The 21,902-nt window shown below is 39.0% G+C and overlaps 1 protein-coding gene across 4 annotated transcripts in view; it reads left to right on the top strand.

The window, feature by feature from the left end:
* Positions 1-21,902, top strand: part of GRIK1 (glutamate ionotropic receptor kainate type subunit 1) — a 162,673-nt gene that overhangs the window by 71,479 nt on the left and 69,292 nt on the right. For all 4 annotated transcript variants that reach the window (XM_064152392.1, XM_064152390.1, XM_064152391.1 and 1 more), the window contains exons 2-3: positions 13,635-13,802; positions 16,153-16,410. In XM_064152392.1, the coding sequence (XP_064008462.1) occupies positions 13,635-13,802; positions 16,153-16,410 (426 nt within the window). The remainder of the gene's footprint in view (positions 1-13,634; positions 13,803-16,152; positions 16,411-21,902) is intronic.

The raw sequence follows: 21,902 nt of genomic DNA, 5'->3' as shown, positions 1-21,902 counted from the left end.
AAAAGAACCTCTAGGAATATTCAGCATTAAGAAAAGTGATGATACGGCCTGGAAAGTTCCCTCGAAGAGGGAGTTAAAGTTCTTGCATCCCCTCTAATGTAGCCCCTCATTATGCACAGGAATTTCAATACCATATATTTCTCCATGTCTCTCAGATGGTTTAACATTTCTGGGAAGTCTTGGCTTCCTCTACACATTCTAAACATTTTCAAATCAATCTTGCTAGAATATGCTTTTTTTTAAAAGAATATATATATATATTTAATTTATTTTTAAGAGTGTGGAAGCATTACATAAAATCAGTACTTTGATAGTTGTTTAGATTCTCATTCCACATTCCTATTAAAGTTGTATAATTTCACACTTCATGTAAAGTGATTAGGTGCAGATGCATTCTGTTTACACTTGTTACTTCAACATTTGCAATTGTAGATGTGCATAAGATATTTTTCAGACTCAAATAGGCCTCAGTAGGTTGAGGAATAGAAATGTTCCAGAATGGTAATTACCAAGAAAGCTTTAAATCTCAACTAAGTGTCTTATCAAGAGCCAACTACCATTATTATAAAGAAATATGACAACTCAAAGAGTGAATTCTGATTAAACATTAAACATTAAACATTACTTGTGAGAGTAGATTGGTTGCAAAATCTCCAACCCTACCCTTGAAACTCTAATTCTAGATAAGCCTATTTAGACATTATACTTTCCAAGACTGGAAATGTTTCCTGATATTTTCTTTAAAGCACCTGTTATGCTGAGGCTATAGTATAAATTATAACTCGTTTGGGAAAATGTCACCTCATTTTCTGTGTGTTCCTCCAGAAACTTTAGCTTTTAAGGATGAAACTATGTTAATGCTAGTATGAGAGAAAAATCTTCCGCTAGGTTAGATGCCACATGAACATATTTTGTTCACAGAGGGACTATGCAGGGTGCTGGTCCTTAGGATTCTGGTTGTTCTGTGTTGTTTAGGTTTTTGTGTGTGTGTTTTGGGTGGGTTTTTTGGTGTGTGTGGTTTGTTCTTTTTTTTTTGACAAAGCTCAAAGGCTTCTTCCACAGAATAAACTTTTCCTAATAGTCATGTTATGTAATTCTCCTGTAAGTCAAGACAAGCTCATCAAGCAATATATCAAGCTGGCTATGTTTTATTAATGCATGTCTGCTGTGTTTTGAGCATCCACCTTTATCCTATGGCTACTAAACACAGCTGAGATGTTACAAGAAATGCCATCATCATCTGATGAGGACTAAGGTGCATTTGGCCCAGTATTCTATTTCAGTAATAGCCATATTTAAATGGCTGTTGGGCTAAACCAAATTTGGGAAGCTCAGCAGACTTGAGGAGAAAAAATGCTGCAAGGCTTGGGCAGCATGTTGAGAAGGTGCAAGTGAGATGGTACTGAGAGAGGAGGACCAGGGAATAGCAGTTTCCCTACACTGATCACCTTCCACCAAGGGTCTGCATCTCACAGAGTTAGAGGTCTGGACAGCAGGGGAGGGTGCCAAGAAGTTCCCAAGTTTTGTCTCTGGTGTACTTTTGAAGCTGAATCAAGAAGATGTCTGATTCGGTTGCTCAGTGTTCAAGAGTACAGGACATATTGAGTCATGAAGGAGAGAGGCACTGGAAGACCACAGAGGTCCTGGGCTCAATTTTGTTAGAAAAGACTTGTTATGCTTTTCAGAAAAGCAGGTCCATTCTGTCACCATTTTGTTGGTTGTATTTTGGGGTATAGGCTGTGATTTCCCAGTGAAGCTGGAGAGTGGGAGCACATATCTCAGGCCACTGTTCCATCCCCTGGTTTATTGTCTACTCAAGTCTTTTGTATTGCCATAATAAACAAAGGTATGACAGGTCACATTTTCCCCTTTGGTAAGAGGGGTAAGGACATGAGAATTGAAGCAGGTTTCTTGTTTTCTGGCTAGTCCTACCTAGCTGACTGTATTTGCTGCCTGTACTAGTAGAGCAGAGGCTCCTGCTGTGAGCTGAGACTTTATCAGTTAGCAAAGAGCCCTAGGCGTGCTCCCATCATTCTAGGAGAAGGAAGGATAATGACAGTCACACATGAAGTCCTCTGTATTTTAGCTGAGTGATTTTAAGTCTCTTCTCTAGAGTGAGAGGACCAACTTCAGACCCAGAGAAATCCTCCATAAACAATTGTTGCGTATTAGGAGAAAAGCAAAGTAAAAATTCATTATTGCTTGATGCACAGCATGTGACAGTAAAAGCTAATGCAATGCTTGTATCTGTAATGTTTAAACTCATAAACTCAATAATAGGATACTCTTTCTTGCATGCTTATGAATGGAAAGTGTTCATAGTAATTTATAAATTAAGATCTCTGCTGCTGCTAGCTGTAGGCTTCTTAATATCCCTTGTGTCAATGAATGTTTGGACTAATAGATAGTGCTGCCTTTAGAGGAATTGCTGAATCTCAGAAAAGGAGAAACAACAACAGAAAAAGGGAGCAGTTGAGTGAAGTTAGAGTTTAAAATATGTGTGTGTCCTCCCTCCAACTTTAACTTTAACCTCCATCCACTGCCTCCTTTCTGGAAGGGATGTACTTTTGCATAGTCTGTGATCTGAGTTTATCCATGCTTTTTCAGGATAAGCTCAGATTTCTTCAGCTTTAATAAAGACCATATGTTCCTAAGCATCTTACAGATAATAATGCTTAATGGGCACTCACAAAAAGGAAGAATATATATATATTTAATAGATAGAACTCTGATGTTTATCCATAAAAGTGCTGTTTACTGAATAGTGCACATTGCAAAGTACAGTGTAGGATTTTGAAATGTCTTTCTGTTTCTGTCTAATGTCTTGAGAAAAATGGCTAATCTTGAAGTAGTTTCATGCCTCAGGACTTCTTTCCAGAGTAACCTTTTCAGGACTTCAGTTGAAGTCTGTGGGTCATCTGCTGTCAGAAAAGAAATGCAGGGTTGGGGGGGGGGGGGGGGGGGGGGGAAAGTAAAACAGCTGCACATATGATATTGATTGCTACTTTCTGGGAAGTGTAATATTTTGTAACCACTGCAAAGGAAGGTGGTAAAGCATTGTCTTACCCAGATGCTTACATAAAGGCATCATCTGAATTAAAACCCCATTTGAATTAAATTTTCCTTTCTATTATTTTAGATAGAGTCTCTATTGCTCTGTTTGGTTCATTTTGTATCTCTAAACCAGATCTTACTGTACTTTTAAAGCAAACTACTACTTTTGAGGTGGAACCAGATAAAATTAGTAAATATTGGAAGGGTTTTGTGATCTTCCCTTCCTCTACTTTCATGTTGCCTTTCTATCCTTTTGCATTTTCAGAAATATAGTCCAGCACATGATCAGCAATTAGTATGATGAAGTGTCTGGATGTCTCAGAAGGAAATCCTTTGACTCAGGCAGATATGTAGGAAAAGCTTATCTGGGAAGTAGTGCTCTGACAGATTTAAAAAGACACCAGAAAGTATGTTTCTCTTCCACAGGGACTATTTAAGTTGTTACACATGGTGGGAGAGATGCTTGGTTGTGAGAGAATTTGATTAAAACCTATTGAAATCAGTAGAAATATTTATCTCCTTCAATAAAGTCTTATTTCTTCCAAACAAAATTGGAGGGGTGGGGAGGATGCTTAAAAGCCTGTTCCTTTGTTGCTGGGAGCCTTAAGAACAAAGTGATGATGCCACTGTTTTGCCATACAATCTACAAGGCAGGAGAACTGCAGCAAGAAGTGCAGGACTGTGCATGGATCTAGCCACACGGCTGCAGCCAGTGCATGATTAACAAACACAGTGACCCAGATAATCTCATTAACACAGTGCCTGTATTACCTTATACTCCTGATTGTCACACTGAGGCAAGACGTTCAACTGAAGTGTTTACCACGGGAGCTGCCTTGGGCAAGGGCTTCTTCACAGTGCTGCAGAGTGCCAAAGCAACAGTGCAACACCACTAGACTGGTTACTGGGGAGCTCTGAAATGCCATACATCTTGATTAAAAAGTGGGTCTGTTGATCTGCCATGTACTTTTGCAAAGAGCAGCTTGCAAGCCATGTCCTATAAAGCAAGCCAGATTGTGCATGCACACAGAGGGAGAATGAGGTGCTGAAACCCTGTATGCTGCTTCATACAGCATGGTACTCCTGGGGAAAACATCCTACACAAAATCTAGTCCTGGTCTCTGCAAGGCTTCAAGAAGAGAAGCAAAACAATTCTTATTCACTCCTCTTCGCTGTATGAACAGAAACAGCATCTGATGAAAACCAGTGTTGTATGTGTAACTGAGTATTTAGAACTAATTTTCTCCCTCTACTTAGAATCATAGAATGGTTTAGGTTGGAAGCGACCTCAAAGCTCATCCAGGTCCAACCCCCCGCCGTAGGCAGGGACACCTCCCGCTAGAACAGGCTGCTCAAGGCCTCATCCAGCCTGGCCTTGAACATCTACAGGTAGGGAGCAGCCACAACCTCCCTGGGCAGCCTGTGCCAGTGTCTCACCACTCTCACCGTCAAGAACATCTTCCTAACACCTAGTTTGAATCTGCCCTCTTCCAGTTTAAGCCCCTTACTCCGCATCCTGTTGTTACAAGGCCTTGTACATAGTCCTTCCCAAGCCTTCCTGTAGGCCCCTTCAGATACCGGAAGGCAACCACAAGGTGTCTTTGAAGCCTTCTCTTCTCCAGGCTGAAGAGCCCCAACTCTCCTAGCCTGTCCTCACAGCAGAGGTGCTCCAGCCCTCTGAGCATCTTCTTGGACTCATTCCAACAGTCCTTCTCGTGCTGGGGGCTCCAGAACTGTACACAATATTCTAGGTGGGGTCTGAGGAGAGCAGGGTGAGGAGGGACAGTCACCGCCCTCGGCCTGCTCTCTTGCCTTGTTTGGAATCCATGCAGGAGCACAGCTGGCTGGTCCAAGCAGGCATGCTTGTGTGGGGGGAAGAACAGCAAGAACAATACAAGTGACACATATACTGGCCTGCATTTTCAGTACCTCCTGACACAATAAAATAAAGCCATCAGGGAAATATGTTTTTAAATTTCATTAAATAGGGAGTTTGCCCCTCTAAAATGATCCCTTGATTGGTAGGCAGTACTGCCGTGGCTTTGCAAGAGATATCTAAATCTGCTTAAACTTTTTCTTTCCCCTGTTAAAAAAAGAAAAAGTTCATTACTTAGAAATTCTGCAACATGAATCATGCCAATTGGGCCTTTGGGAAATATCTCAAGACTCACACGCTGAACTCAAATAAATCCCATAGGGAAAAGTAGAGTTTTGTATCTTAATAAGCTCAGTTTTTTAATATATGTATGTACATATTTTTATCCCTCTGCTTTCCACAGGATAAAGGCATTGCTGAGTGCAGTACCTTGCTACAGTGCACAATATTATAAAACCCCCCATCCCTCACTCTCACAGAGAAGGTTTTGGACAGAGAAATGCTTTAACTTTTTATATTTGAGATGGTTTCCTCCTTTGGTGCTCTTCCTCTCAGTCTTTAGCTAGGCCTTATTTGCTCTGAGGTGTGTGTTCAGATCTGGTATAAGGAGTTGCAGCTCTTTGGCAATTAAAGAACCCTCACCTGCCCGTTTGAGGGCTGAGACCAAAGTGTGATTTCTGCCAATTTCATTGATGGCTAATTAAGCCCTGGCCATGTTTCATGGAAAGAACAGAAAAGCTGACCCTCTGTGAGAGTTCAGTCTAAATGATAGAAATTCTGAGTCAGACTGCAAAGTCTGACAAACTGCATCTCACCTCTTGTCAAAGCTGAAAGTAAAATCTTCACAGAACTGACTGGGGTACAGTCACATCCAAAAGACATGTCCAGAGGTGTTTTTCAGATGTGTAGTTTTGAACCTAGAAAATACTGCATTTGTTAAATATTAAGTGACCTTTCTAGAAATGATTATAATATGAAAAACATGCACAAAAACAACCAACCAACCAACCAAAAAAAAAAAACAATCCAAGAAGTAAAAACAAAACAATCCTCACATTTGCTGAATTTGACATTTGAGTTACATCTCCTTTCAGATCATGAACCTGTCCCATGTTTCAGTTTCCTAGTCCTACTATGCAGTCATGGAAAGGAAAATGTAACCATCACCCCAGTCCCCTGAAGACAACCTTGCTTCAAATTATCCTATTTGGTTGCAAATACCTTTCAATCTGGATAATCATGTGATCTACAGAAACAGCAGAGCAAATAAATGCAGAAGTGAGAGTAAGGGAGGCAGGAAATCCAGGTGATCACCAGAGAAAGATATTTGCCTCTCTCTGCTTGCTATCTCATCTTTTATTTGTTTAGATGAGTGAAAACAATGAAGATTGAGTGCAGAAAGAGAAAGGGTATGGGCTTGAAGTTTTGTTTGTTGTGCATCCTAAAAGAAGGAGCTCACAGACAGATGATGAGTTACAGAGGGAGAATGATCCACGCCCAGGATCTGGCACAGGCAATGAAATGACAGTGACATTTGGCAGAGTACAGCAATGAGGAATAAAATCAAAAGGCATGCTGGACAGGAACCAGACTGGGTGGATGTGAAAATGGTGAATGCTGAGGTAAGAACAGGGGCTTGAAAAAGGTGGGAATAGGCTGAAACAGAGCACAATGTATGGAAGGTTTCCAAACCAGTTTCTGAACAGATTGAGAAGGGAGTCATGGTAGGAAAGCTGCTCAGGCTTTCAGTTTCACTGTCTGTAAAATGAGGATGATAATAGCTGCCTAACTCAGAGGTCCCTGTTGCAAGGCTAAATTCACTCGTGCAAAGAATGCTAATGTGTTCAGTTGTGTTCTGTGAGCCAGTGCAAAACCCATGCATTTAATTCCACAGAAACCTAGGGGAGCAAACACATTTTGGTCTGGATTTGAAAATGTAAACCACAATTACCGTTATAGGGTTATGATTGCTAATGATTCTTCCTGAGAAACATTTTATTTTGAATACACATAAACCCATAACAGAGCTGATTTTAGGTCATGTGTAAATCAGAGGTAATGGTGAATTTCTGGATCAATCTTAAACAGTTAGTGAGCTAACTTTAAATATAAATACACTGTTAAACTCTGCTGAAGGTAAGTCTCTAAGTAACAACTCATTTGATTATCCTTTTCTGGTAAGATGAATGCCTAGATTTAGCCCTGTAATAAGCATGCTTGCACTGGCTCTGTCATACTCCTTGTGGCACACGAGAAGATGTCCTCTGCTCAGAGGCAATAATGGAAAAAAGGGCTTGGGGGGACTTCCAGTAGCGAGTGCTTTAACTTCAAGTGTCACACTCTAACTCTGAAAGTGGAGATTATCTGCAGAAAATTACATTCATAAGCATTGTTTTGCTCTACTCTATTTCTGTTTTGACCAACAGGTCTACCCCAGCTCAGCCCAGCTGAGCTTCAGGAGTATATCTGAGTCTAGAAGCATCCCAGCAGTAGAGCAGTGTGGGTCTGTATTTATACCAACAGAGGGCAATAGCAAACTGCATGCTAATTTAGGTTTATGAATCTCCTCCATTAAGTTGATATCAGCAGTAGCTTCCCTTTTGGGAAACCAGTGACACATAGCTGCACACTCATTAGGACTTTTACTCTCATTTCTCTTCAGTGACTGACAGGTCTGTTTTAATGAGGTCTCATGGAACTGCTGGTGTTCAAATGATGCTGTGGAAAGAAGGGAAGGCTTCCTAAAGCATAATTCCCTCTGGGAAATAGCAGTATACCATTTAAGTCTGATTTTGCCTGGTGAGTTGTCTTACGGCCCTTGTATCTAGTATTCAATAAGAATTTTGTCTGTTTTAACAGTACAAGCAAATGACTTCCCTACATTCAGGCATTTTCCACTGGTCAAAAAGGAGAGAGAATTTAGTAAGTGATAGTAAATATTATTAAAAAAAAACAACAAACATCTGGAGGACAGTTCAATGGCTTATACATCCTGGAATCTCTGTGAAAGGGAACTTGTCTGTTGGTCCAGTGTGTAACAGATCTGTTGTAGAGCTGCCTCATATAGCCACCAGTGAGCTGGAGAGACTTTTAACACATTTTATTTTGAAACATGCCATTTATCCACCAAGATAACGAACATGAGAATGTCCCTGAGTAAGAACTACATCTGAAAAAGAACCACTTTTTTTAGGTATGTCTGTGGTGACCACTTGTTCTCAATCTGCCTTTAAAACAGTCAACAAAAACATCTTTTAGGTGTCAGAAGGAAATATGGGCCACTCTTAAAAAGCACAGCACTTTCACATCTCTGTTTTGCAGGCTATCAGTAGTGTCTTTTTCTCTGGGCCTACCTCCATTTCATGTGGTAAGAGGAAGCAATAAATAACAAAAGAAACTCCTGATGCAGTAAGATGTTGTTCTTATGCTTGCTATGGAGTAAGTAAGGAAAATGTCTCAGCAAGTGGGGTATATATTGGTATTTTGAGAGACCTGTCAGGCAATTCTATGCATATGTGGCCAAAAACTACATTGCATCTGCTGTTTTGAGACTGAAATCTAATAGCAAGATATTTTGCATTGAGGAAATTTGATCCAAGAATCCCGGGCAGACAGGTTGGTAACTACAATCAGAAAGGTCAACAACTTTTAGCTGTTGCTATTTGTGCCTAATTTTCAAATAACAAGCTTTTGTGCTCTGCCTTGTCTTCAAGTGAAACGTTGAGACCCATTGCTTGAGCCAGGATCTTTTCTAAATCTCTTAGTCTGTGGGGACCTCTTTTAGTGGAAATACTTGCTTTCTGAGAAAGACTGGAGCTGCTTTTTCAGGTATGCCTACTGAGGTGTGCTTTTCCTTCTGACGTTTTACTTGCAGTAGAATCATTTTTATCTTCAGAGCATGAGTGGGGCCAATACTTTGTTACAGCTGACAGTTTGACTCGCATCCCTCACATCCCTGACTCCTCTCTGTAGAGTAGTTGTTAATGTGACTCAGCCTTCATCTCTGGCAGAGCCATATTATCCAAGCAGTCTTTTTTTCCTCTACCTTTCCACAGCTGATTTCAAATTAGGTGCAAATACAGTGTTTTCCTTCATCTTTGTAGACATCACTTTATAAAGTAACTGCTGAAAGTGAATGATTTCCTCACAAACATGCCTTGAAGAGAAATTATCAGTTAAATTGATATGAATTCTGGATTCTCCAAAAGATGTGCTCACTTGTGGCTGGTGGAAAGTTACTTGCTGAGTGCAATAGGATCAAGTAACCTACATCTGGCACTGATCCTCGGTTGTACCTGCTGAGGCACCCTCTGGGAGGCATTGACATCTGTGTGAAGCAGAGCAATCCCTATAGCTCCTGCATTCACCCGGTTTTGAGTAGGCAGCTTCCTGCTGACTCAGGAAGCCAGTCCTGATTATCATGAGGGCAGACACCACCTGTGCAGAAGAAAGATCAGGTCTACCACTGACTAAGCAGCCTTTGGTCAGCCAAATGTGCTACAGCATACTCACTATCTGCCTAATTGAGGAGGAGGGGAGTGAGATGACAAAGCTCAAAAATTTAAGCTTCATTCCGTGTATATGCTAACAGTTACCTTGAAAGTCAGTGCTTGCTTTTGTGCTTATCAATAGTAGCCTCAGTTCTGGAGCATCATTTATATCTTTGAACTAACAATGATTTTCTTCTCTGCCTTTCCCTTATATAACCTTGTGGTTAATTTTATTTTTTAATGTTGTATAGTAATTACTTTATTTAAATGAATCATCTGACAAAACACTTCTTCATAGAACTTGTCATTTACTCTCCTATTTCTCTTTTAACGTGGACCTTACAATGAATTCTAAGCTTGAATGCAAGTCATCATCAGAAGACAAGAGAAACAGTTTACTGAATTGCCAGTTTTCACTAAGGACACATGGATAAAAACACAACAGCACAGAACACCCAGATTTTATCTGATCTGTGATACAATTGTATAGATTGATTCAACCCTTTTACACACACATATGTCCCAACAGAAAAATTAAGCTTCTAGGCAGCAGTTCAAGATTTTCACAATTCAACTATCCCAGATTTCACTCACAGAAAGGAACAATTTCACAGAATCACAGAATTAACCAGGTTGGATCCTAGGCAGGTCTAGGATCATTAAGGCAAACCTATCACCTAACCCTTCTAATTAAATAAACCATGGCACCAAGTGCCTCATCCAGCCTCCTCTTAAACACCTCCAGGGATGGTGACTCCACCACCTCCCTGGGCAACCCGTTCCAATGCCAATCACTCTTTCTGTGTAGAACTTCTTCCTAACATCCAGTGTAAACCTGCCCTGGTGCAGTTTGAGACTGTGTCCTCTTGTTCTGTCACTGGGTGCATGGGTGAAGAGACCAACCCCCACCTGTCTGCAACTTCCTTTCAGATAGTTGTAGACACAGTTTCCTCCATAAACTGTCTTGTGAACTTTGCCCATGGACAGCAGGGCACTGCTTTTTGTGCTTACTTTAGGATTTAATCAGGAGATCATTCAGTCAAGTAAAGATTTGCTGACTTGGAAGAATGTAGTTTCAAACCTTTCCTGTTGTAGTGGGGACAGTAGTTTAAATGAAGGTTGCAGAGACTCTAACTGGCATCCTCTTCCGTATCTCCATTTCACTAAGTTTCCTATGTAAAATTATGAACCTCTTGCCTTTTTGTGTTGTTCTTGCACAAGACCTGTCTCGTCAAGAAATCTGAGTTCTCTCTAAGTGCTTTACTGCTGTGTTAACATGTGCAAAACGAACCTAGAAAATATGTTGAAAGGTTACCAGTGTACTGAGCATACAGTTTATTTTCAGAGAGATGTATCTGAATATATTAGATATGTATGTGATCCTGCATAAACAGTTGTGACTGGTTTGCTTAGGAAACACATTCATGCAGCAGTTTCCCTCTTCCCCTTACTCCTGCTTTCTCTCCACTCCTCCTCTCTGCCCAGTGAGTTTCTACTCTTTTTTAAAAGGGACTGGGCAAAAAGTATGCAAAATTCTGCTAATGAAGTATAAATAGTTCATGGATATTAGTCAATTAAAATTAATCTCCATTTAATTGGCAACTGATTAGAGGTCTGGAAAAAGTTCTAGTCCTGAAATTAGAAAGTGCTTCTGTATGTATAGGTATGAAGGTTACCTCAAGGGCAGCTGAAAGAAGTTGTTTTAATTTACCAGAGAAGGAAAAAATACCCCAACAAAACCAACCAGCAAAAACCCAAAAAACTAACTGAACCAAATCAAACCAAACCCAACAAAACAACCCCCCGAAAAAAGACAACAAAAAACAAACAGAAAAACAACAACAAAAAAACAAAAGCAAGAACAAAACCAATGCCAAATCAAACAAACAAAAAACAAACACCCCAGCTCAGCACAATAGTAGTTTCCAAGATGGAGAAGAATTTTTTCCAAGCTCAGATGGTAGCAGATCCATTCTACTGGAGGTGGGGACAGGTGATGGTCACCCTCTATTAGAAAGTTATCTCAGGCTACCCATTATACTAAAAATTCACCTTGTCTAACAGAACAGTGCTCTGCTACTTCTAGTAGAGGCCCAAGCAAAACACAGTGGTTGTATCTTGTTGGCCCAAACCCAAGCTGGAATTACAAGTAGTTGAAAATACTTGTCTTCCCCAGGTGAAAGGAGAGAATACAAATTTTATTTAACTAGAGAAATAGTAAACTTGTTGAGATCATAATTGGGATGAGAAATTCTAAGACCCAAAAGAACAAACATCTAAAAGACCAGAAGGTATTTTCCTTCTGGTGTTTCTAGTTTGTAAACCTAGAAAATTCTGCTGCCTGTCAGCATTCCAGATGAGGTTTTACATTTGGTTCCAAACCTAGCATTTACTTCATTTTTTTTCCCCCAGCTATTTCTGTTTGTTACAGTCTCCTGTAATCACTTCCATGTTTATGATGGAGGGGAAAAGAAAATAAATCAGAAAGTCATTAAGGTTTTGTTACATGCATATAGCAAATGAGAAATACATATTGTCAACAAGAATGTAGGTTGAGTTAGCGAAATTGCTTAAGTCATGTTAAGGTATTGTTACATATGAGGTAGAAAGATAACATAATATTGTGTACTCAAGAGTAGCTAGAGATTGCATTGCCATCTTGGGATTGATAGCCCTCAGTGTTTTCATTGCTAAGTTAAAATTCGAAACAGGTTTTAATTCCACTGCGTTCCCATTTTCTGATTGTCTGCTAATGACTGCATGCTAAACTGGTGACATCAAAATTGAAAGACATTGCAGTGCATTAGCTGAATATATTCTGATCTTCAGAAAATATAAAGCAATATCTAGGGCTCAAATTTCAGATGGGGAAATGTGAAAATATGTAACTGAGAAATCCAAAGTATTCCCTAGTGACTTGCACTAAATGAGAAAATTATACTTGCAAAATCAAGTACTGAAGCTGGAGATTACTGTTTAAAGGAGCTATTTTTTTTCAAATTAGCTGTGTTTGTTATGCATTCATCAAATCCCAGTGCTCCTTGGCAGCCTGAATATGTTGTTGGTGCAATAAGGTCTTAGAGGCTAGAGGGAGTAGATATTCCAGTTTAAGTGGGGCAGCCTGTTGACTTGAGACATAGCCACCTTCTCCTTCTCATAGTAAATGCCAAAATGTACAGAACGCTTCCAGAGTTTGGACTGGTTCGCTACAGATTGTCTCCTGGAAAACCTACGTCCAGGTCAATGAAAAGCTCAGATTTACCTTGTTTGTTATAAAAAGCAGCAAGAAGTACATACATTCTCAGTGTGGAAGATAGAAAGTAAGTTCTTACAAACCGAGCAGTGCTCAAAGAGCAGTTGCCCATCTGGAATTGCACAGAGCGGGCTGGGTCGTATCTTTATTCAAATAGTTCAAAACAGATGCTGGAAAAAGAGTCTAGAGATACTACAGGAAGTGGAGAGCAATTGTGCTAGAACCTGCTCTATCCTTGAAAGAAGACTTTTAAGCTAGTGTCATCATGGTCCTGGTAGACAGTACACCATTGGAAAGATTACTTGACTCTGGCACAGAGGTGAAATCTTCTGCGGGAGCAGTGTGTGACTTGGTTGTGTTCTGTATCATTCAGAAAGGAGTTCTGAAAAAGTCACCTCTCCTGAGCAAACAGAAATGGCCAGCAATGTTGCCTAAGATTTGCAAAAAAACAAAGCCTTACTAAGACAAAACTTGAATGGGAAACATTAAATCCATTTTGACTCATGCTCCTGAATCTCTTCTGGTTGTGGACCTGGTACTGCCAAGATTTGAAGAAACACTTCACAAAATATCTCCAACACATCCAAGTTTCACCTCTAAATATAGATTCTATTGGAGGAGTGGGAGCAAGACCAATATCACTACTTCCATTAGCTGGGTACTCGACAGGAGTTTTTACAAGCACTGAAACATTTTCTCTTGAAAAAGCTGAATAATAAACATGCATAATCTTTCACAGATGTTTGTCTCAGCAACATTCATAATATTGAATTAACCTGCAGTGACATTGTAGATAAAAATAATGATCCAATGTGATTTAGCAGTAGTGCTTTTAACAGCAATTTTAACTGTTTTCCTTTACGAACACTCTGATTATTATTGCTCATAATTTATTTTTTCTCTTTTTATGTACAGTGCTGAAGAGGTGAATAATACTTCTCATTTATCTCTGTTGCAACAGGAGGGATATTCGAAACTGTGGAAAATGAACCCGTTAATGTTGAAGAATTGGCTTTCAAGTTTGCAGTCACCAACATTAATAGAAACAGAACACTGATGCCTAACACCACATTAACCTATGACATCCAGAGAATTAACCTTTTTGATAGTTTTGAAGCCTCAAGGAGAGGTAATTATCTCAATTACTGTGTCAGTAACTTACATATTCTATACTACCTTTTCCCAGCCCGATCTCCTTTTTGTTCCAACTGTAACATATGTGCATGAATTGTAATATAAAATTCATCTTTCAAAATCATTTTAACTAAGAATGAAGCTGGACTTGGACTTGTCATCAAGTTTCTGATAGAACACCTACATACTGTCTAGATGCTAAGATCCCCAGATGGAAAGTGGCAAGTCCAACCCATTTTTCTTTCCAAAAAATAGGTTTGCCACCTGGTATTCTGCAGAATATAATCACAGACTAACAGGAATCACAGTGGGATGTCACAACCCATAATTAGCACACACACACAGATATCCATTATTCATAACAAATTATTTTTGTTGTACTTTAAAAAACAGAGGCCATTACTCTTCCCGTCTTGAATATTAATGCTTCAGAGGATTAGACACAGAAGTAAATTTCTCCTTTATAAACAACTACAAGAATTGAAGTGGACAAGTTTGGTTTTTTTTTGCCTGTTCTTTTTCTCAAAAGGAAAATTATGGTCCTATTTACTTGTGACTAATTTACTTGCAGGTGAAAACAGAAAGAGTGAAAAAGTCACAGCTCTCCCTAAGCACAGTGTGTTTTTTCACCTCTAGGAGGCAACTTTGAAGTTCACTAAAATTTTGCATCGAGTAGTTTAGTTCCTGGAATTATATGGTGTGGACACAATCACATGCACACAAGTCTGCAGAAAGACTAGAAAGTCACTAAGAGTTTGCAGATATGCTACTAGAACGTCTATTACTATAAATGATACAAGATATGCCTGCTATATGGCATAAGATGTGCCTGCTGTAATGAATATTGGAAAATAAACATGCTTCATATTGTGAATTATGCTAGCATGCCGGTGAGATGTCACCTTCCAAACATCTAAATTACTAAATGTGCCTCATGGTACTCTGGTTTCTTACTAAAGAAAAAAGGAGAACACTTTCAAGAGCATAGAAAATAGCTTTAAATTAGCTTTATTACATTTTTCAAGTATCAGATACATGCTGTAACTATATATGATATAAAAAAATCACATATGATGGATTTATAATCCACATAATCCAAATACACGGGATTTTAGATTCCTTGTAGAGTGAGAATCTCTTCTGTTTCTATTGTCGGTCTGCTTTCACTATTTAATCTGTAGGAATGAGTCTGTCATAAGTATTTGTATAAGTCTACAAACAAAGAATCCATTCAAACAGTAGTAATTTCTTCTAACAATGAATTATTTATATTATTTATGTAATTTACAAATTAAAGCCTGTGATCCTTTAAGAAGTCTTCTGAATTAAACCTTGAAGGCCTGTGCATTATAATACTGTCTGTAAGACACTGGTTTGTAAACTGAAAACTGAAAATAGTTGATTTTCTGTTATATTCTATTACTATCAAAGAGCTAAATACTGATTTAAAAGATGTCAGCAAATTGTGGATGTTTGTGTACTTATTATTTCATCCAGTCACTGCAGCTTCTAAATTTCCCACAAAGTATACAGCAACTCTGTGCAGGGCTTTGTTCAGTTGGTAAGACCTAATTAGAAACACTTGTAGTAAATTTTACTAATGGACAGGACTAATTAATATTACTGTCTGTTAGCTGGAATATACATGAGAGGGAAAGAAAAACAAAACAGCACACAGAGGTTTCTTTTGGTGGAGATGTAGGCGCAAGGAGAAATAAACCTTTGTTTGTACTAGTCTTTGACTGCAAGATATTAAAAGGTCAGTCTGTGCTGGTTCTTTATTTCTCTGTGTCATTACTGAGGGCTTTAGGCTTTACTACCTGTTTTATAAACACAGATTATAAAGCACCATGAATCACAGTGCCCTTCACTGTTTATATTCCTTCAGCAGCTTGAAATTAAAGCTTCACATCGGTGGAAGCTTCCCAGTCAGGGAGGGAATCCTTATAGTGTCTGTTATGACTCCATGAACATTATTTCCTGACATGTTGCCATAAAAGTTAATGCATGTGGTGTCCTTTTGGCAGGCCCGTAGTCAGAAAGCTGGTTTCTCTAGCATAATGCCATTCTGAGAAAGGCAGTTTAAGAATCAATGTGATCTGAAGCTAATGAGCAAAGAAGCTGTTTTGATTTTTATTTGTAGTAAGCAGGTTCTAGAATATAACAACTAATCAGTTAAGCTCTGTTCAGGAACCGTTCACAAATCTCTATTTGGGAGCAGAATGTTTACTCAATCTCATTTTGAAAGGATGGGATGGATGGAGAATAAATTATCTCAGTAAACATCACACAGGTGACTTACTTTTGTGAACTAACAGCTTTTTCCTCTCCTTTCCTCTCCTCAGCATGTGACCAGCTTGCTCTTGGTGTAGCTGCTCTGTTCGGACCTTCCCACAGCTCCTCCGTCAGTGCAGTGCAGTCCATTTGCAATGCACTTGAAGTCCCACATATTCAGACCCGATGGAAGCACCCTACAGTGGATAACAAAGATGCATTTTATATCAACCTCTATCCAGACTATTCAGCCATCAGCAAAGCAGTTTTGGATCTTGTACTCTACTACAACTGGAAAATAGTAACAGTAGTATATGAAGACAGCACAGGTAAGCAGTAGTGATGCACTGCAGATCACGTATTTCTATTAATGTCCATCCATGAATAAATTCTGTGAGAGAGATTCTCTGTGATAGTTCTGTTTGGCATGCTAAACAACAGAATATAGAAGAGAAAGGTCTCTTAAGGCTCAGCTGTACTTCTCTTGGTTTCAGAAAGCAGTTCATTTTATCAGACCTTAAGAAGTCACCAGGAGGCAGCTCATGAGTTCTGAATACTTGATCATGTTTTGCTTCCTGTTTGTGGAACAAATAACACAGCTTCAAAATAATGGATATTATAGTATGGGGCCAGCCAGGGATTCCCTTTCTCTGTGAGTTGCTGATCTTGAAAAGGATGCATCTGCAAGGCGAAAGTTTAAATTGAGCATTTTTAACATAGACACTGCCTTGTTCCTTGAAACTGTCTCAGGAAGAGTCAGCCCACTTGTCAGCTGGGTACTGAAGGCTGAATCTGAAAGATGCGATTCATGTCAATATTTTCAGCCTGGGATTCTTGACTCTCAGAGGTCATTTGGTTTTTGTGACAAGAACCTCCCCCACGGGGCACACAGTAGTCATAGCTGTCCAACAGTATCAGTATCAGTAACATGTCCGTTTCTATTCACAGGGGAAAAAAGGGGAAAAAAAGGAGAGAGAATTGTGGTTCTGGGAGTTTCCCACCCCCTCCATGAATTCACTAGACTAGACTCAGTCAGCTGGAAGTTAAGGAAGCTATATTTACATCTTAGCACAATTTACAACCACATATATACACAGTATACACAGATATTTACAGATATATACAAGTTAAAAGTAATACAGAAACACAAAATCCTTCCCAAAACAGTCAGACTGCCCAGGAGTCTCCCAACCAACCTCCTCCCCACTTCCCCCTCTTTCCCTCCTCTCAGAATTAACCAGATCAATCCCTGTGTATCTCATGGAACAAATCTGCAGAGATCAGAGGTGAGATGTCAAAAAGACGTCAAGGAGGTTAAGGGAAAAAGGTCAGATTGATTTAAAGAGTTAAGGCAGATGCAACCACACAGACTGCCAGAGAGAAGAACAAGTGTGAACCAAGTGAGAAGTGTGTGAGAAGTGAGTGCCTTATCTATATTTTGACTAGATGTGTTTCTCAGCAGAAGCATGAGTGATATAGGTTATTGCTTTTTTTTTCTTTTCTTTCTTCTCACAGCTAAGGATTGAATTTCTCTCAGTAAAATATTCCAATTAGCATCAAACCAGCATAAGAATAACAAACTCATTCCTTAAAACAAGTAATTTAAAAGCTTATCAGAGACTAGGACTTCTGTGTTTTTAATACACAGAGAGTGTGGAAGTGTATCGACGTTATAAGAAAGCCTGAGCCTCTGTTGCATGTCTTTGCCGTAGAGTATATTGTACTTGTTTTGGAGAAGTATATTGTCTGCTTTGGTCATTAAACCTAAACTGCTCTCAGAAGGAGTCATGTCCAGCAGGATTACACAAGAAAATTAATTCCAAGAATTACTGCAGAGAACATCATCTCTCTTACATTGTAGACACAGTTATGGATTAAGGGGTCATAACTCAGCTTTACAAGAGAAGGTTTGCATGTAAACAAACCATTAAAAGCTCAGAGAAGTCTGTAGTTCTGTCAAAACACAGGAAACACTAAGCAAGACGTGCAACTGATTGGGTTTTTTTTGCAAGGCACTAAGTTTTAAGTATTAAGTATATTCTACGCAGCAGAAAAGGTTTTCTTGGAGACATTGTATCTGTAGAGATGAAGAGAATAGAGACAACTATTCCACTGTAAAACCTCACCACAATCTTTAAACACTATCTTTGAATGGCAAAAGTGTGTCTGAATCATATGCATTTCTGAAAAAAAAAACCTTGTGCATTAGCAGCCATTGGTGCAAATTAAGCACATCACTGTCAGCCCTCCTCTGAGACTTGCTTCCCCTTTCTCTTCCCATTGCCCACAGAAATATCGCACCTACTGGAGCTCTAAAGGTGTGGAGGCAGCATTTAAACTGATTATTTGACAATGGCATAAACCAAACCTGGGTGAGCCCTGAGCTTGAGCATCTGCCTAAGTCTTTATATGGAGTATGAGAAATAAAAATAAAAATCATGCCTGATGGAATAGTGTAAAAACATGTCTGAAAGGCAGATTTCTGCAAAAAAAACTCCCAAAACTCAAGTTGAGGATGAAAATGTTGTATTATTTCTGCATTATTGATAGCACAAAAGAAGAATGTTTCCTCCTGGATCCAAGAGGCAAGTCTCAGTGCCAATGTTCTTGCTCCCCTTTGACTGAGGAAGTACACTGGAGGGCTGAAGGTGAAAGAGAAAGAACAAGTCAGGCTTATTGCAGTGGTCTTTTTGCATTTCCATTATGATGGTGTAGCTTAGCAGGATTTCTGTTGGACTCCTAGTACTGCATGCTGGAATATACTCATGGATAAGCAAGTGCCCTTCTTTTTAAACCTACTCTATTACCAAATTAGAATTCGAAAACACTAAGTGCTGTGTACATATTCAGTTACAAGATTGACTGATATTAAAGAGACTTAATTTGCAGAGATATTTAAAAAGTAAATTAATCATCAATCATCTTATTAACTTTGAGTCAGGAAAGTAAACAGGTCAACTTCTATCAGCATAAATAGTCTTTGGATTTGGAGTTTGAGTGACACTATTTAGCTCAAGCTCTTTTTATTTCTCATCTCTTACGTTTAACATTGTAACATCACAAGATAAAACATTAACCTATTTTTTTCTTACAGACTAATGGTCTGTGAAGATCAGCTTCATTCCTAAACAAACAATGAACTCATAGCTGTAACAATGAACTGTGAATGATCCATACCTAGATTACTTAGGTTGAGATTAACCCTGCTCCAGGTTAAGAGTTAATTTTGTATTTCAGTTGTGGAAAACCCTTCTTTTATCCTTTACACTACAACACTGCTCCAAGCTCATGTGCCATCATGGCCAGGTCCAGCACAAATGCCACGTACTCTACCAGTTCAAGCTGTAGTGGCTCACCTCCTGTAGTTAGAGTTTTCAGTGCTTCATGGACATGTCCATTTACAGAAAAGCAGTTACAAGTCTGGACTAAAGGAGTGTTAAAAACCCTAGTTCACCTAAGTTTCCAAATCACTTATGCCCACCCTCTTTATCTCAAACACTATTTGCCATGCTGCCAGTTTGTGGCATCCAAACGTAACTTTTCAGATGTAACTTTTTTCCAGTCAATGATTTTGGAGTGCATACAGAGACAAGAGTACTACAAATTTCTGAGTGGTTTAGCACCAGTCTTCACAGACCTCTGCTGTTTAATGAGGCTTTCTCCTTGCCGTCTGCTTTTCAGGATCAGGCAAATTATTATTGGTGGTCAGCAGCAATAAGACAAGGAGCAGTGGCTACAAATTGGAACATTGATGGTTTCACTTCAACATGAGGAGAAACTTCTTTACAGTGAGTGTGGCAGAGCCTGAAACAGGCTGCCCAGAGAGGCTGTGGAGTCTCCTTCTCTGGTGAATTAGAAAACCCACCTGGATGTGTTCCTATGTCAACTACCCTAGGTGACCCTGCCTTGACAGGGGCTTGGACTCAATGATCTCTGGAGTAATTCTGTGATTCTGTGATTATTTTACAATGCCACATTATTTATAAGTGGGTTGTATGAGATATGAAAATGGACATCTCCCAAGGGCAAGTGCTTTACATCTAGGAAGTTACCTATGTCGACAGAACTTGTAACAACAAAGGCAATTGAGTTGATAGAGAGCTCTCTTCTCTTGACAGTTTAACATCTCTCTTACTGTCCCAAGTTTTTATTCTTCAGCATTTTACCACCACATCAACTTTATTCATCACTTGTCCAATGCTTACACAGTGTTTAGTCGCTCTGTGTTATCTCACATACACTTACATTGAGGAAATATTAGCACTTTTTCCCACTCTTTTAGAATTCATCCAAGGTTCCAATGTTTATCACATTAGTTGTTGAGTGTTAGTAATCTACCAAGTGTAGCCTCTAGGACAGTATATTAGTAGGTCTACAAGACTTGCAACCAATTGTGCTAAAAACAACATTTGGAATAAGAAGTGCTTATTCATCCTGCTTCTTATCAAGTATCATCTTAAATGGTACCAAATGCACCATGTTAAAAACTTTACTGTCTCCTCCAAAGGGACCTGCAGCAGTATTTTGTTCCTGAAATACATTTGAAATTTTTATTTGTGTTTCCTGAGTTGAGCTTATCAAATTTTCATTCTGTTGTCTCTTAGACTTCAATATAAATAAGTATAATAAAGCATACTACAGATGATTTTTATTTCTGATTGCTGTTCTTACTGTTCCATTGAAAGATAGGCTTCCAACCAGTCATCATCTTTCTCAATAGTAAATTAATGTTTTGGGACTGTACAGCAGATATTTATTTAAACCTCTCATAGTTTTCCTGAAATTCTCAAGCTGCTCATTAATGCCTATAGTTTTCCAGCACTAGGAAAAAATAAGACTTCTGATCAAATATGTTTAGTTTGTCAGATTTGGATTGTGTTGCTTTTTTTCCACATTAAACATAATCCCCACCACGGTCAGTCTCCAAGCCATAATTAACCTTCATTCTAATTAATAATTCCTCTGCAGCTATTTATCAAGGTAGATTATATCATGTGCATTGGTTTTGTGTAAGGCAAAATTTGTCTCCTGGAATTTAAAGACAATCTAATGAAGCCTTGCAATAGACTGCATGATACATTGAACATGTATTACTCAAACTTGGATATCAAAAATTATGGTATACGTTTCCATCTGCTAGAACTAGGTAGACTTACTGTTCTCTGGTTTAATTTAGTGATGTGTAATAGATCACTTCCAATATCCCACTATTGCACTGTTTTATTTGGCACAGTGATCTGTAACAGGCACATGACTTTTCTCTCAGTTATCAAGAGCTCAAACAAAAGCAATAGCACTGCCTTCAGTGCAGCTTTGGCTCTGCTTTTGATCTATCTTCCCAGACTTCAATAATTTAACCTACCAGGTGCTGTGAAAGCCAAATACATCAAAATCTTCATCTTCTGTAAGAATCGCTGATTTTCCCCACTTGTTGGGCTGCTCTCCCAGTATTTGTTGAAGGCCCAGAGGGACCAGATCTTTTCACTGAATCAGTTCAATTAGCTTGCACATGTCAGAATATGAGTTCCTACTGAATTTTCTTTCTTCGAACTTGTGGTGACAAGAGACATCTAACTTTGCTAACCTTTACACAGTTTGTAATAAAAAGGAGTACTTTCTCACAAAGCAGTGAAAGTATTTCTTCAGTTTTATGATTTACATATAGAGGATTTTTATTTACAAAAATGGGGAGGGGTGGAAATGGAGAAGTGAACACTTTTTACCAACACACACTACCTTGCACACCTGTCAGTGTGTATGATCAGTTGCCTGTTGTAATGCTGTGTTTTTGTTAGACAGTTTTGAACTCCTAAATATGTTA

The sequence above is a fragment of the Pogoniulus pusillus genome, chromosome 12, assembly GCF_015220805.1.
Source record: "Pogoniulus pusillus isolate bPogPus1 chromosome 12, bPogPus1.pri, whole genome shotgun sequence".
Taxonomy (NCBI): Eukaryota; Metazoa; Chordata; class Aves; order Piciformes; family Lybiidae; genus Pogoniulus; species Pogoniulus pusillus.
Note: the sequence above shows the minus strand (reverse complement) of the source record. Positions and strands in the feature narration are given on the sequence as shown.